The 14,629-nt window shown below is 39.8% G+C and overlaps 1 protein-coding gene across 1 annotated transcript in view; it reads right to left on the minus strand.

Moving 5' to 3' along the window:
- Positions 1-14,629, minus strand: part of LOC139744813 (poly [ADP-ribose] polymerase 2-like) — a 77,708-nt gene that overhangs the window by 46,701 nt on the left and 16,378 nt on the right. Inside the window, exon 2 of the mRNA XM_071655228.1 lies at positions 7,629-7,901. Coding sequence (XP_071511329.1) covers positions 7,629-7,901 — 273 coding nt within the window. The remainder of the gene's footprint in view (positions 1-7,628; positions 7,902-14,629) is intronic.

The following is a 14,629-nucleotide window of genomic DNA, read 5'->3' on the forward strand; positions in this document are numbered from 1 at the left end:
TTCATTGAGCTTTTGACCTTGCTGTATCAAAGCTGTGGAAAATTATTGACAGCACACAATATACAGTGCTTATCAGGAAAAAATTCAAGACATTTTGACCTCTGACATTGTTGGGAGGAGAAACATGAAACAGAAAGGGGGGGGGGGGGGCAGGAAGAAGTTGAAGATTGGGAAATGATGGAGAGATGAGAGAAAAGTGAAGTAGAAATGAAATTCTGAGGATGTTTCACAAGACCACAGGAGAGAAACAAAGTCAGAAAACGATGTGGACTATGGAATGTGGAATCACCATGACAAGAGGAGGAATTCATAAATCAGGAAGGTGAGAGGTGAGTCAAGGAGAGATGAGACTATATAGTGTATTTAAAGAGAAAGAACAGAAAAGGAGGAATGAAAGCTATCAACGTGAAGTGGATCCTACAAACTGTACGAAGAATTGCTGTGGGAGAGAGAGAGAGAAAAAAAAAAAGCGATTTGTTTCATCTTTCTCCTTTACCTGACTTTCACTCTGTTCTTCTCTGCCCTGTTTTCTTCCTTTAAGTTTGGGGGCTTTCTCACCTTTCAGGGAATTGTACCCCTTGGAGCACCCCAGAAGGGAATATGGTGCCCATTTACACAGAAACATATTCGATCACCCTAGTGATAATCCTTGACAAGTTTGGTGAAAATCTGACAATGCATTTTCAACAAGAAGATAAAATTTTCAGATTGGCCCCAGTTTGGTTCCCCCTCCCCCATCCCCTGACCCACCACAAACTTGAAATGACAGTCACTAATCTAACCTACTAATATCACTAATTTAACTTATCACTTAAGGTTTAAGGTTAAACAGAAGATTTGGAACTTTTAGATTCCTTAATCTTGGGGGGGGGGGGGGGGTTGTCTGTCTCCCCATACCCCCCCCCCCCCCCATTCCAGGGCACTGTGCCACAGGGGGACCCCCAGGTCAGGAATTGTGTCAACTTGTACAAATTCTATTACCCTTGTGATAATACCACCTTGGTAGTTTGGTGAAAATTTGACCATGTATTTTGAAGAAGAACATTTACAAAATAGGCCACAATTTGGACCCCCACAGGGCCTCAAGGTGGGCACTTCTGAATTTGCCATGAACGAACTTGATACTACAGTCATCAATGTATATATACTTGCTCATTGTATTAACTTAACTCTATCACTTCCAAATCTAAAGAAGAAGATTTTTAAAGATTCCTTAATTTTGGGTGATCTGGGCTCCCATGGGGACCCCCAGGGGAGATATTTTCTCCTGCAGAAACTGGGAGAGTTGGCAGCTCTGTGTACTAATACATTACAGAAACAGTCAATCGGAAGTCCTGATGACTGTAAGAATTATTTCATTGAAATATGTATAGGTATAGACACCACACAGCTGGGCAATTAGAATGCATGCTCGCGGTTGAAAATGCGGGCTAAAATATTCCCCTAAAACAAACCCAACAGCAAGAAATGCTGCTATGGCGACTGATACGCCTCCACCATAATGCATGGTTCTTCCCATAGGTCTATGACTATGGTACATCTTGACAATGTGTGATGACGGTTTCATACATATATTTTGGAAAAATATATTTAAAAAAATTGCATGCTCGTCAAAAATGCCTCTGGCACCACTTCGTGGTGGAGGCATAAAAATGTGTTGTATACGTTCACTTTCCTTGAACTAGGCCAAAATAAATAATATGTTGGTTTCCAGTAACATGACCTCGAGAACAGTGGGTCGGAAAGTAGGGGAAAAATTCTATTTTTCGAAAAAATTTTACCCTTTCTATGGAAAAATTTGGTTTCTGGTAACCAAACCCCTAGAATAGTGGGTCGGGAGGTAGGGGAAAAATTTTATTTTCCAAAAAAATTTTACCCTATATTTTATTTTGTCTGGACATATCATTTTAGATATGTCTTTTTGATCTCCCAATGTTCTTATTTATTTTTAAAAATTGTTTTGGATAATACAAAGATTGAAATAAAAGGAAGACACATATTGGCTTAAGGTCTGCGATGTCTGTATCATTTGCTGATGTGTTTTGTGAGTTGAGAGTGACTATGATGGGAGTGATATTCAGGGTTTTGCTGTGGTTGAGATGATAGTGATGATGATGATAATGATTCTGGTGACGTTGATGTACGAACCCTTATGATGATGCAATTTTTTTTGTGTGACCATGACGTTGATGGCGAGTACGACACGAGTAGCCTAGGCCAATGACGAGAGTGACACTGAAACGGGGGCTGATGCTCACTCGATCATGCACAGGAGTGGTCTAGAGACCTGCATTTTATCATTTTTTTTTCCTTTTGCTTGTTCACTCGGGTTTAATGCTACCAAAATTTGTGTCTCTGAAGAAACTCAACCAAAAGCTTGACAATAAGTTTGCATCAGGTCTATTCTGCAGTAAATATTAGATCTAAATGGCTATGCTAATTTAGTTTTCATTTAGAACTCGATGAAATCCATCTTCTTTTCTCATTTTTCAACTAATGAATTATTTAGAACTGTACTTAAATTCTGATGTACTGCATTCACCATTGTATTAAATCAATAAAAAAAGAGCCTGCTGAGCAGGTGTTTCATTCTATCCTTTTCATTTCCTCCCTATCCTTTTTGTTTCCTTCCTGTCACTTTCTTCTTTGACCCTGGATGGAAAAAAAAATCCCATCTTGCCAAGTACAGACATGCCATCATGAAATATTATGACATTAAACTAATAAAAAAATATGTAAGCGATAAGAATTCTTGTTTGTGAAAATAAATAATAAATCAAAGATGATTTCTTATGAAGCAGTTCTTTCAAATGTCCAACAGCTTCGATAATGAAGCATGTGACATCTGAAAACTATCGTGGCAACAAGCGATATTGTCACACCATTTGATGTTTGAATTTGTCTTTTTTTTATTGGATAGGGTTATAAAACTAAAAACGCCACCAATAAAATTACAATCGCTGTCAATTACAATCTAACACTAACAGGAGCAGCTAGCAGTAGGGGAGGTACGACTCTGTAAACAGCTGATTACTTACGCATCGTATCCATGGGCAACTGCTGGGTAACTGCAAGAAGGCGCATGGAATTTAGACTTGAGTCAAGAACTATTATTTATTATTTATTACTTTTTTATTCAAAATATTGTTTTTTCTTAGACTGAAAAAACAAGGAAAAGTAGAAATTACGCGGTGCGTAATATATGTCCCCGCCGGAAGTAGCATTTAGTAGCAAAATGTACAATATAGGTAAAAAATCAAGGTCAAAGGTCAAAGAAGTCAAAGGTCAAAATTCTGTGTAGAAGTTTTGAAGCCCTCACCTAGTGCCATCACATAAAGCAAACAGAATCGAAATCGGGTTAGAAATGGCGAAGGAGTAGCATTTTGTAGCCAATGTACAATATAGGTCAAAAAATCAAGGTCAGAGGTCAAAGAAGTCAGAGGTCAAAATTCTGTGTAAAAGTTTTGAAGCCCTCACCTAGTGCCATCACATAAAGCAAACGAAAGTGAAATTGGGTTAGAATTGGCGAAGGAGTAGCATTTTGTTGCAAAATGTACAATACAGGTCAAAAAACAAGGTCAAAGGTCAAAGAAGTCAAAGGTCAAAATTCTGTGTAAAAGTTTTGAAGCCCTCACCTAGTGCCATCACATAAAGCAAACGGAATCGAAATCGGGTTAGAAATGGCGAAAGAGTAGCATTTTGTAGCAAAATGTACAATATAGGTCAAAAATCAAGGTCAAAGGTCAAAGAAGTCAGAGGTCAAAATTCTGTGTACAAGTTTTGAAGCACTCACCTAGTGCCATCACATAAAGCAAACGGAATCGAAATCGGGTTAGAAATGGCAAAGGAGTAGCATTTTGTAGCAAAATGTACAATATACGCTGTAGGTCAAAAATCAAGGTCAAAGGTCAAAGAAGTCAAAGGTCAAAATTCTGTGTAAAAGTTTTGAAGCCCTCACCTAGTGCCATCACATAAAGTAAACGGAATCGAAATCGGGTTAGAAATGGCGAAGGAGTAGTATTTTGTAGCCAATGTACAATATAGGTCAAAAATCAAGGTCAAAGGTCAAAGAAGTCAAAGGTCAAAATTCTGTGTACAAGTTTTGAAGCCCTCACCTAGCGTCATCACACAAAGCAAACGGAATCGAAATTGGGTTAGAAATGGCGTAGGAGTAGCATTTTGAAGCAAAATGTACAATATAGGTCAAAGGTCAAGGTCAAAGGTCACAACTGAAATTTTGTGTAGAAGTTTCAAAGCTCCCATGTAGTGCTATCATATAAAGCAAACAGAATCAAAATTGGCTCATAAATGACAGAGAAGTAGCAAATTGAACATTTTGATCACACACGGACGCACGGACGGACGGACAGATCTAGATGGACGGACACACACATGTACGGAGCCCGGACGGACACACACACGTACGTTTCATAGTCCCCTGCTCGAACTCGTTCGGCGGGGAACAAAATAGCCAAAATATTTCATATTACGCTTCTAAAATATATAATGAATATATGAAGTATCTTTACCATGATTTTATGAAGAATTAGAATTATTATACAAATATAAAATGACGGGCTGAACAGTGAAGGCTAATTTCGCCCAAAGAATTTGCAGCACACCGTACCTGGTGCATTCCTAGCGTTCTTGCCGCACTCTCACATCCACGTAGTGCAAGCATGTATGCAGTCACATTTTCTATACATACATCATACGTTGTATGAGTAGTTAGTTCATCAATCTCAATCCTGATCTCGTGCGAGGAAAACCTTCAAAGTGTAGAAAATCCTCTCAAAACTAAGCCAAAAATGATTTTGGAACATACATTACAGTGTCAAGACCTTTTCAGTGGACTTTGATTTCGCTATTCGTCTGTTTTTAGCTCTTGAATGTACGACTTCTTACGTCCGATTCGTTTGTACCAAGCCATGTGTTGCGTGTTTTTTCAGCCCCATGCTTCCCCACACGTACACACAAGCAATCGCGGTCGAAATTTGAGCGATAGCAATAACACGTGCGGAGCAGACATGCGGATTTCAGCACAGGGTAAATGAGTAGTTGAACGTATCACGATTGTAAAACAAATCTTTTTCTACGTCTCTGCAAATTTGAATTAGGCAATCTAAGCATATAGATAGATTATGATACATTATAAAATAGATTAGCCACAGGGAATAATTTTCCTGGTATTGCATCACAATATGCTATAGCATTTTTACACCACTGCTACACAAACTATATTTTGTGTAGCAGTTTTCTTCCATAGAAGTGTACAGGTTATCATTTGAAGCATTGTTCACCAGCCGAAACTGCTAATCAAATTTGAGTTGGAAAATTATTCCCTGAGCCATAGCAAGAATTTGCTCAATAAGAGTTATCTGATAACATTGCAAAATAAACCCCCATCAATGAATGGAATGTCCCAGAGCTATCGGGGGGGGGGGGGGGGGGGGGGGGGGGGCTCAAGGAAGTTATGGACACGTCAATTTGCAAGTGGGTAAGATGTGATTACAATTGGGTTAAAATGAAGAGGATTTATGAATGAAATACACGTAAACATAATATTTTTTCATAAGTCATTCACAGTTTATTATTTTCTTTCATAAAATTCACATAAAATAGTGCTGTACTGAGTCAAGTAAGTGCACATTCGCACCAGTGTACACGCATCAACCCTCCTGCCTAGTGGGAATGACACAGTTTTTCAATGACGTATGAATGCCCTTCGTGTGTAGATCGCGCCGTAGGGAAGATAGCGCCCAAGTTCACGGCCAACTTACTGGGCAGGCACGAAATTACAGATTACACAGAGGCCCATACGTGGATGGGTTAAGTAGACCTAGCTCTGCAGCATACGTTACAGGAACATATGCAAGTCGCACAATATTGCAATACATACACAGTCATCTAAATGCATTTTATACTGTACACACATGCATTGCATTGTGTAAAAAATGTATCGGGTACGCTTTACGGTACTTCGCAGTAAATTGCACGCACTACAATGTTGTACGGTGCGCGCTGGTGCAATTTCTTCTGTCATTCTTCGTATGAATCATAACATTTCTGTTGAAAATCTTGGAGATAGATTTCTTACACGGACGGACTACTGAAAATTTTATTTTTTCTCTATGAGGATTTCTTACACGGACGGACTACTGAAAATTTTATTTCTTCTCTATGAGGATAAAATTTACCGGGTCGGCACCTTTTGGTCGGGTCGGTCAGGTTACCGGAAACCAAAATATTTTTTTCCTTGGCCTTGGGTTTCATTGGATAAATGCCGATATTGTCTAAGGGAGCAGGTATTGGATTTGAGGATTTTACTACACTTTTGACCCTTTTTTCAATTCAAATCAATTCAATTCAATTTTATAAGTTTATGCATTGAGTAATTTCCAAGATATGAAGAAAAAGTGTAGTTTTCATTATCAAATACTAAAATGTTTAACCTGGCCTTTGACCCTATGACCCTAAAATTTCCAAGAGAATCACTGTCACGTAGAACATACATGATGATACCGTGAGCCACTTCTGAGATATGGAGGAAAAAGAGAAATTTAGCATTTTCACTTGACCTTTGACGTTTTGACCTTTGGGCAAAAAACTTTCCCATAGAATCTCTATTGGGTAATACATGTATACACTAAGTTTCAAGAAAAATCCCGCAGACATTGCATAGCTAGGAGGGAAATAGTGAAATTTTGGGGAGCTGACCCTGAACTTTGAACCCCTAACCTTTAACCCCATGACCTCAAAATTCCCTAGATGATCACTGCCTGTCAGTACATGCGTATGTTCTAAGTTCCATGAGGATACCTTGAACCATTTACGCCATATGGAGAAAACAATTAAATTTTAACATTTTCACTTGACCTGTGACCTCATGGCCAGGAACTCTCTCTAAAGAATATTTTACTGGGTTAGTACATACATGTATGTACATTATGTTTCACGAAAATACCTCCAGGCATTGCATGGATATGGAGGAAATAGTGAAATTTTGAGCATTTCACCTTGACCTTTGACCTAGGACATGTGCACCAAAAAGTTAATAGGCACAACTTCGCCAACTCATACGTACATGCCAAGTTTTATTAGGATACCTCAATTTACTTACGCTGTCCACAAAATTGATTACGGACGGACGGACGGACCGATGAAGGACAGACAAAACGAAGGATAGATGACCCCAAAACATAACACCTCCATGACACTTCATGGCGGAGGCATAAAAAATGCTATGGACTTAAAAGAAATACACAAGCCAAACACAAAAGAAAACAACCACTTGTTGCTGGAGTACATTTTGGATACAGGACAAAGCATTATATTATTAAACTTTTGCAAGAAGTTATGATGGGTATCAACAGTTAACCTTTTTGAAATGTTATCTTAAGTTGAGAAGTTTTGGTTGTACTATGCCAATGCCTGTTTGTTATTTCATCTACATGATTTTTGTAATATCCCTAGAATTTGAAAAAAAAAATCAAATACATTCACCAAGTTTATTGAGGAGTTCATACTGTGAATAGCCACATCTAACAAGTTCTAATGACATTTCCTAGCCAGACAATATTGAGAAGCTTGCTTCATTCACCATTTTTTCCCCGTTTCTTTATACTCACATTCACTTTTTTGCTTGACACAGCATCTTATTCTTCTCTCCCAGCCTGTTGTGCAATTCCGCTGGACCATCTTTTTGACATCAACTTCCAAAGTCTTTCCTCCAGCCTCGAACTTCACATTCTCACCACTGTCTAGGCTGTCGTTGATTGCATCAGAGAGGGATTTGGCACAGGCTATCCACTTTCGCTTATCACCTTCCCACTGCCAAAAGAGGGGAACTCTCCTTGATGGTTTGTACTTCTTGGTTTGGGAGGTGCTTGGTCCTCCATCCTCTGCAATGTGGAGATAAAAGAATTTTCCATGTCATGTGTTTGCAAGCATTATCCTCTCAAACAACTTCAAATGTGTAGATATATGTACATGTCTTTCTTGGTGCAAGTACTGGTAAAAGGTATTGTCCTTCCAAGACACTGTTAGTGGAATTTGTGTTCTTTTTCGATTGTTTTCCCAAGCTGCCTTTGACACCGTTCATGCCTGTGCCCCTCCCCGTGTTAGCAGCTTTCTTAGGTACTGGGAGGGGTGCAGTTACAGTGTACTGTAGTTGCAGGCGAGGGAGCTCCCCGTTTTCGCTGCTGCAAGCATATCATCCGACTCAAAAGTCAGCTTTGATGGCGATGATATTGTCGAACTATTGTTCGTCATATTTTCGCATGGAATATTTCGTTATGAAATCAGTCATTTGGTCAATGAAATTATTATTTTGTAATGAAATGACAACATTTTATAACTAAAGGAACATTTCATCCACGAAATGATAATTTTGTTAACAAAACGGTCATTTTGTCTAGGAAATGACTGATTTCGTAACTAAATATTCCGTGCGACACTTGGCGCTCCATGGTTTTTGTCCATGGTTTAAACCATGGTTTCATTTGTACCACCTTCGTGAATTCGGGCCATAGAATCTCGCCATGGACATTCCAAATATAAAATAATAACATAGTTAGGAGACAATGTCAGGGCTGCCAACCTTGAGTGAGAGTTTGGCGTGAGACACTGCGAGGGAGCCGAGCGACCTGCTGGCTAGCGTTTGACGGCCTGCTGTGCGGCCGTATGTACATACTACGTACACAGTCAGTGTATGTAAAGCAATGTAAAGCACACGTCATAGCCATACATGTACTGTAATTTGCCAAAAGTACAAGCTACGCTCACGTGGTATAGGTAGAAACCAATCGTAATCCAATAGCTCGTCTTTGCACGCAAACCGAAAACGATTATTATTGGTTAAGCTTTACACCCGCGCGGGAAAATCTCGAAATTTTGGGCTTGGGCATATCGATATTCGGAATATCAGAGAATTTAGAGATATATCTATTTTTGTAGTCATGTACATTCCATTTTGGGGGTTTAGCGCGAGAATTCATTTATCAGAGTGAGACAGTCAAAATTGGTTGAATTGCATGAGTCTCACGCTCAATGCATGAGAGTTGGCAGCCCTGCAATGTCTGTTCCATGATTAAGAACCCCATTATCGCTAGGATCCTGAGCAAGAGAGCTAGATCTAATTGTGCAGTGGTACAGGGCCAAGACGAACCCCAGGGCGCTTCTTGTTCACTACAGTTATACTGTGGGAGCACCCTGAGTCAACAAAGCGCTGTCTCTGTACAATGAAAGAGAAACTTTCGCCCCTCAATAAATTATGTATTTCACCAGCAAAAGGATTACTTTTATACTATAGGCCCTACATATGTTTCCCATCTAATTCTTACCTGTCTTTTACATGCTAATTTCCGGGCTGATCCCATGCATGGTCTTGAAAAACCATTTTTCTACGAGTCCATCTCCATTCTCCCCGTTCCTCCCTTCATTTTTCTAAACAACCTTTGCAAGGCACATTGCGCATAGGCGATATGAATAATGCAAGAAAGGTGCAATGTTTTTTGCCTTGAGATAAGGCCCTTTCGCTCTCACGCTTCAACAGCGAGAAGGCCTTGTGAAAAGGCTGCATTGCACTCCGGTCAGCGCATGCACACAGGTTTCAAATCCGTTGAATGGAGCAGTTGTCATTCTCACAGATTCCTCTTGACCGGATCAGTGAAAGTCATGATGCAAGTTGGTCTGAATGGAAATGCCTCAACAGACTGCGAACCAGAACTGGCCGATGTAGAGTGACTCTCAAAAAGTGGGGATACCTGAGCACAGAAGATGTGACCTGCATATGTGGCACTGAGCCACAAACCATGGAGCACCTGCTGAGATGTCCTCTACTGGAACAAGAATGCAAGGCTGGGGACCTTGCAGAATATAATGATATTGCCAAAAGCTGAGTCCAGCTCTGGCAAAAACACATCATCTAGTGTGTGGATATGATAAGAAGAAGAAGTTAAAGTCATCGATTTTACAGAAAGGGACTAGGCCTATTAAATTGGAGGAACCAAACGTTCCCACTGAGGTACTAAGTGTTGTCAACATTGGACTAGACTCTACATCTGATCTGTATGTATTCAAATTGAAGCAATTCTTAGTACTTAAGTTGGAATTTAGGGGCGATACTACCTACCCCGTATGTGACTCTGCAATGTAATGTGCAGCCCGAACGCTTCGTGTTTGGACTGGTCGCAGTTTAACGTCAGACAGAAAGATCTGTCTGTCCGAAGGAATCTTTAGACACAGTCTCCGTGGAACATATCCCCTGACGACCAAATACAGACTGGTTATTCGGTCAAGTCGCAATTAGGCCAAGACTTTATACTCTACAATGTGGAGGCAGTCGGGTACCACAACATTTTATATACAGATTACAGGTAGTCTAGAACCTCTATGTACAACAGACCCAGAAAGGAGTAAATTAGTAGGCCTACAGTGTAGTACTAGTAGTCTACTACTAACGTTAATACTAGACGTCTAACCGTTAGTAAATTACTAAGGTTAGACCTAGTTTTACTTTTAGTACGTGGTCCACGTCGTGGACATGGTGGAAGGGACCGGCTCCAAAATCTAGTAATATATAATTTAAAGAGGCAAATCATTCTAGGTCTAGACCTAAGTTTATACCTTTTTTGAGTCATTCTATACCCTTTTTGAGTCGTGTAAACTGCGATCAGCCACGAAACGCGAAGCGTTGCCGTTGGCGCTCCCACAGTATAGCTAACTGCGAGTAGCCAGAATGCTACAATGTAGTTTATACAGGCCGCTCCCATATGCATAGTACAACACTGTACAATCCAGAGGGACAACCATTTGAATACAACTCATCCCGCCGTCAAGCAAAGCGAGGCCGAGTTATCCCCGAGTCCGACTCCGAGTCTAGCCTGACCCCGTTCGGGTAAGTTCTGAGACTGAACGTTTTTGGTTAAAGGGGCATAGTCCCGGTAGTGTTTGGGTGGTAGAAGGCTTCACGGTGCACCACATATTCTTTCTGGAGTAAGTGAGCGGCCCTGGAAAGGGCCTACCCAATCCCGACGTTTCGGCAAGCATGTTCTCGCCATTCTCAAGGGAATGTTTGAGAACGGTGAGAACATGCTTGCCAAAACGTCGGGATTGGGTAGGCCCTTTTCAGGGCCACTCACTTACTCCAGACAGAATATGTGGTGCACCATGAAGCCTTCTACCACCCAACGTTCTACCACCACGGAAGCCTTCAAAGATTTCCCCGGCAGTGTTTCCTTGTCTTTTTTTGACAAGGTTGGATATGAACGCCTTTTACGTAAACTGGACTACTACCGTATCAGGGGGAAAAATCTGAAATGGATTCAAAGTTTTCTCAATGGAAGAAGTCAGAGGGTCGTTTTGAATGGTACTAAATCTTCTCCAGTAGCGGTAGGAAACTAGGATCTGGAGTGCCTCAGGGGTCGGTTCTTGGGAATTGCCTCTTTCTGCTTTACATCAGGGCAATTCCGCGGTAACGGAATTACAAATCAGAGAATTTTGGCTCATATTCTTTCACCCTGTGTACAGGATTGATTACTTTGCCTTCTCTTGATACATTTAAAAGATGCAGAGGTACTCACACTGTCACCCCAAATACAAATTTGTTAAATGTTCTGACTTGGTTGGTTACAAAGGAGGTCTATGTGCGATGGTAACGGAATTACCAGAGAATTTAGTCACAACTTCAACTCTGACTTTGGGAGTTGTTTCTCTGAAATCTATAACACATACACTGTAGGTTGTTGTCTGATTTCGTCTTTGATTGTGTCGACTTCAATTCAGTTGTATTGTTTTTCAAATATTTCATCACATTTTCCAAGCAGCACGCTTTTTCCCCGTAAAGTCAGTGGTAACGGAATTACATAAATGGTAACGGAATTACGCCTTCTGAACTACACTGGAAAAAATACACATTCTTGGTACTCATGTATTCTGAAATGTCTTGATAAAGATTGTTTATGCCTTTAGCTATAATATAACCACTAAATAAGTACTCTCTAGCCTTTGACCTTGAACTGCTACAAGTGTATAGGTGCCAAATGAGTTTTTATTGTCAAAAAACAAAATGTTTATGCTAACAACTGTGATTTGAAGTCGTAACTATGTCAATCAAGATCTCGTAACTTGTAAGTACCACATCCATCAAAATTTGTCTACTTTCAAGTTAAGAATTTCACACTCTGCAGGTAAATGACATCTAAGACACATGGTAACGGAATTACGCTAGAATAGCCCTACACAAGTACAATTCTATAAATCCAGTCAACAATACTCAAATTTTCTTGTATTTCTTTTGTTGATATCATGCAAGACAGATTTCTCTGTTTTCTTCTTCCTAAATATGCCAATAATTGACAATATGTGTGAATTACTTACAAGTATTGTACATGAATATTTTGTGCACATGCATAAGAAAATAATAAAAAACTGTCCGGATTGACACTGAATTTAAATCTAAATCATAAAGTGCCAATTTACAGTGCAAGAGCACAGTGTGCAGCCCCATCATTGAACACAATGTTTAATATTAAGGATGGACACTAAAGATGCTTGAAACTTTTAATTTGTTAAGTGAAAAGATGCAGTTGTGGTTCAATGACAAATATAACAAATTACAATTCAATCATAAATAGAAAAGAAAATTTTCTTATATGATTATGGTATTGCACCAGTGCTTAATCATTATTATCTATATGTTGAAGCATATATTAATCACTAAAAACTTGTGGCATTTTACTATTATAGCTGAAGTTGCCCCCTGGTATATAATGTAGTGCATAATTTGATAATTCCCTTACAGTGTAAGTCCTACTTAAGCCCACCAAAATAAAAGTGTCTAAACTAAAAGGAAGTAGAAAACAGCAAAATAACTTTAACAAACTACAACTTTTTGAACCATTAGTCGACCAAATTCTGTTAATTCATAGAAAGGTAAGAGGGCCTCTTTTATCCATCTGCAGCTCACTGTGTTAGAGTTAGATTAATCAACCTGTGAATAATGTTAGTATTTACTTCTGACCACACAAAATTTCCAAATGACGTCTTCAGAAACACAATTATGACTTGGCCTATAATTTTCCTACAAGTTTCCTGTCTCTGTCTTTCTTCTTTGACTTTGTCTATTTTCTCATCCTGAGTGTTGCCATATATTTACTCACAAGAAGTGTGCATCTTCTCTTTTGCAGTAAGTTGTATTTTGACTGCCTGAAAGCAAATGTATAAAATACACTGTAATAGTCCGGGAGCCAGCGGGGGTCAGCCTAGCTGAAAAGGTTACCAATTTTTATGTATATAGCAATTTAGTACATATGCCCCTGAGTATGGAAATGCACGTCTGGCTGGTCATCGGTGGTGGGTGTGGCCAGGAGGGCCACAAAAAGGACCCCCCAAAATTAGGCTAGCCTAGCTGGAAAAGTAACCCCATGAAAACAACTGGAACTTGTTCGTTACACTTACAGGATAAATGAATGACCATTGCCAGACGTTTTAAGTGGTGGGGGGTAGCCGCCAGACGCTCTTAAAGGCCCAACTCCAGCTAGGCTAGCCTAGCTGAAAAAGTAACCTCATGAAAACCACTGGAACTTGTTCGTTACACTTACAGGATAAATGAATGACCATTGCCAGACGTTTTAAGTGGTGGGGGGTAGCCGCCAGACGCCCTTAAAGACCCAATTTTTTCCAGCTAGGCTAGCCTAGCTGAAAAGGTAACCTAATGTAACCAACTGGAACTTGTTCGTTACACTTACAGGATAAATGAATGACCATTGCCAGACGTTTTAAGTGGTGGGGGGGTAGCCGCCAGACGCCCTTAAAGGACAAGTTCACCTTCATTAACATAAGGATTGAGAGAATGTAGCAATATTAGTAGAACACATCATTGAAAGTTTGACGAAAATCGGACAATCCGTTCAAAAGTTATGAATTTTTGAAGTTTTTGTGCAGTAACCGCTGGATGAGAAGACTACTGCAGTGTGTGAATAACTTAGATGTCACATGCGTACAACAATGTAAGGAAAATATAAAGAGAATTTCACAAAATTTCATCTTTTGAAAAAAGTACACATTCCCCCGACTCGTTACCGACAAATGTTATGGGTAATATTATTCCCCCTGCCTTTAGAAAGAGGCAAGTCAAGTGCTCTTTTATTATGCGAAAAAAAGTGGAAATATGTTGAATTTTCTTTACATTTTCTTTATACTGTTGTACGCATATGACTCACAAGCTGTAGTAGTCTCCTCATCCAGCAGTTCCAACACAAAAATTTTAAAAATTCATAACTTTTGCATCGATTGTCCAATTTTCCTCAAACTTTCACTGATGTGTTCTACTAATATTGCTGCATTCTCTCAATCCTTATGTTTATGAAGGTGAACTTGTCCTTTAAAGACCAAACTTCTTCCAGCCTAGCTGAACACTGTGAGTAACCTTGTGAAACCCACTGGAACTTGTTCTTTACACTAAACAGGATATATGCATGACCGTTGCCAGACGTTTTAAATGGTGGTGGGGAGGGGGGGGGGGGGGCAGCCGCCAGACGCCCTCAAAGACCCAATTTTACCAGCTAGACTAGCCTATATATAGCTGGAAAAATGACCTCCTGAAACCCACACGGTTGTTCTTGTGATA

This window comes from Diadema antillarum, unplaced genomic scaffold, assembly GCF_040938485.1.
Source record: "Diadema antillarum isolate AM-2024a unplaced genomic scaffold, OU_Dant_1.0 seq00001213_RagTag, whole genome shotgun sequence".
Taxonomy (NCBI): domain Eukaryota; kingdom Metazoa; phylum Echinodermata; class Echinoidea; order Diadematoida; family Diadematidae; genus Diadema; species Diadema antillarum.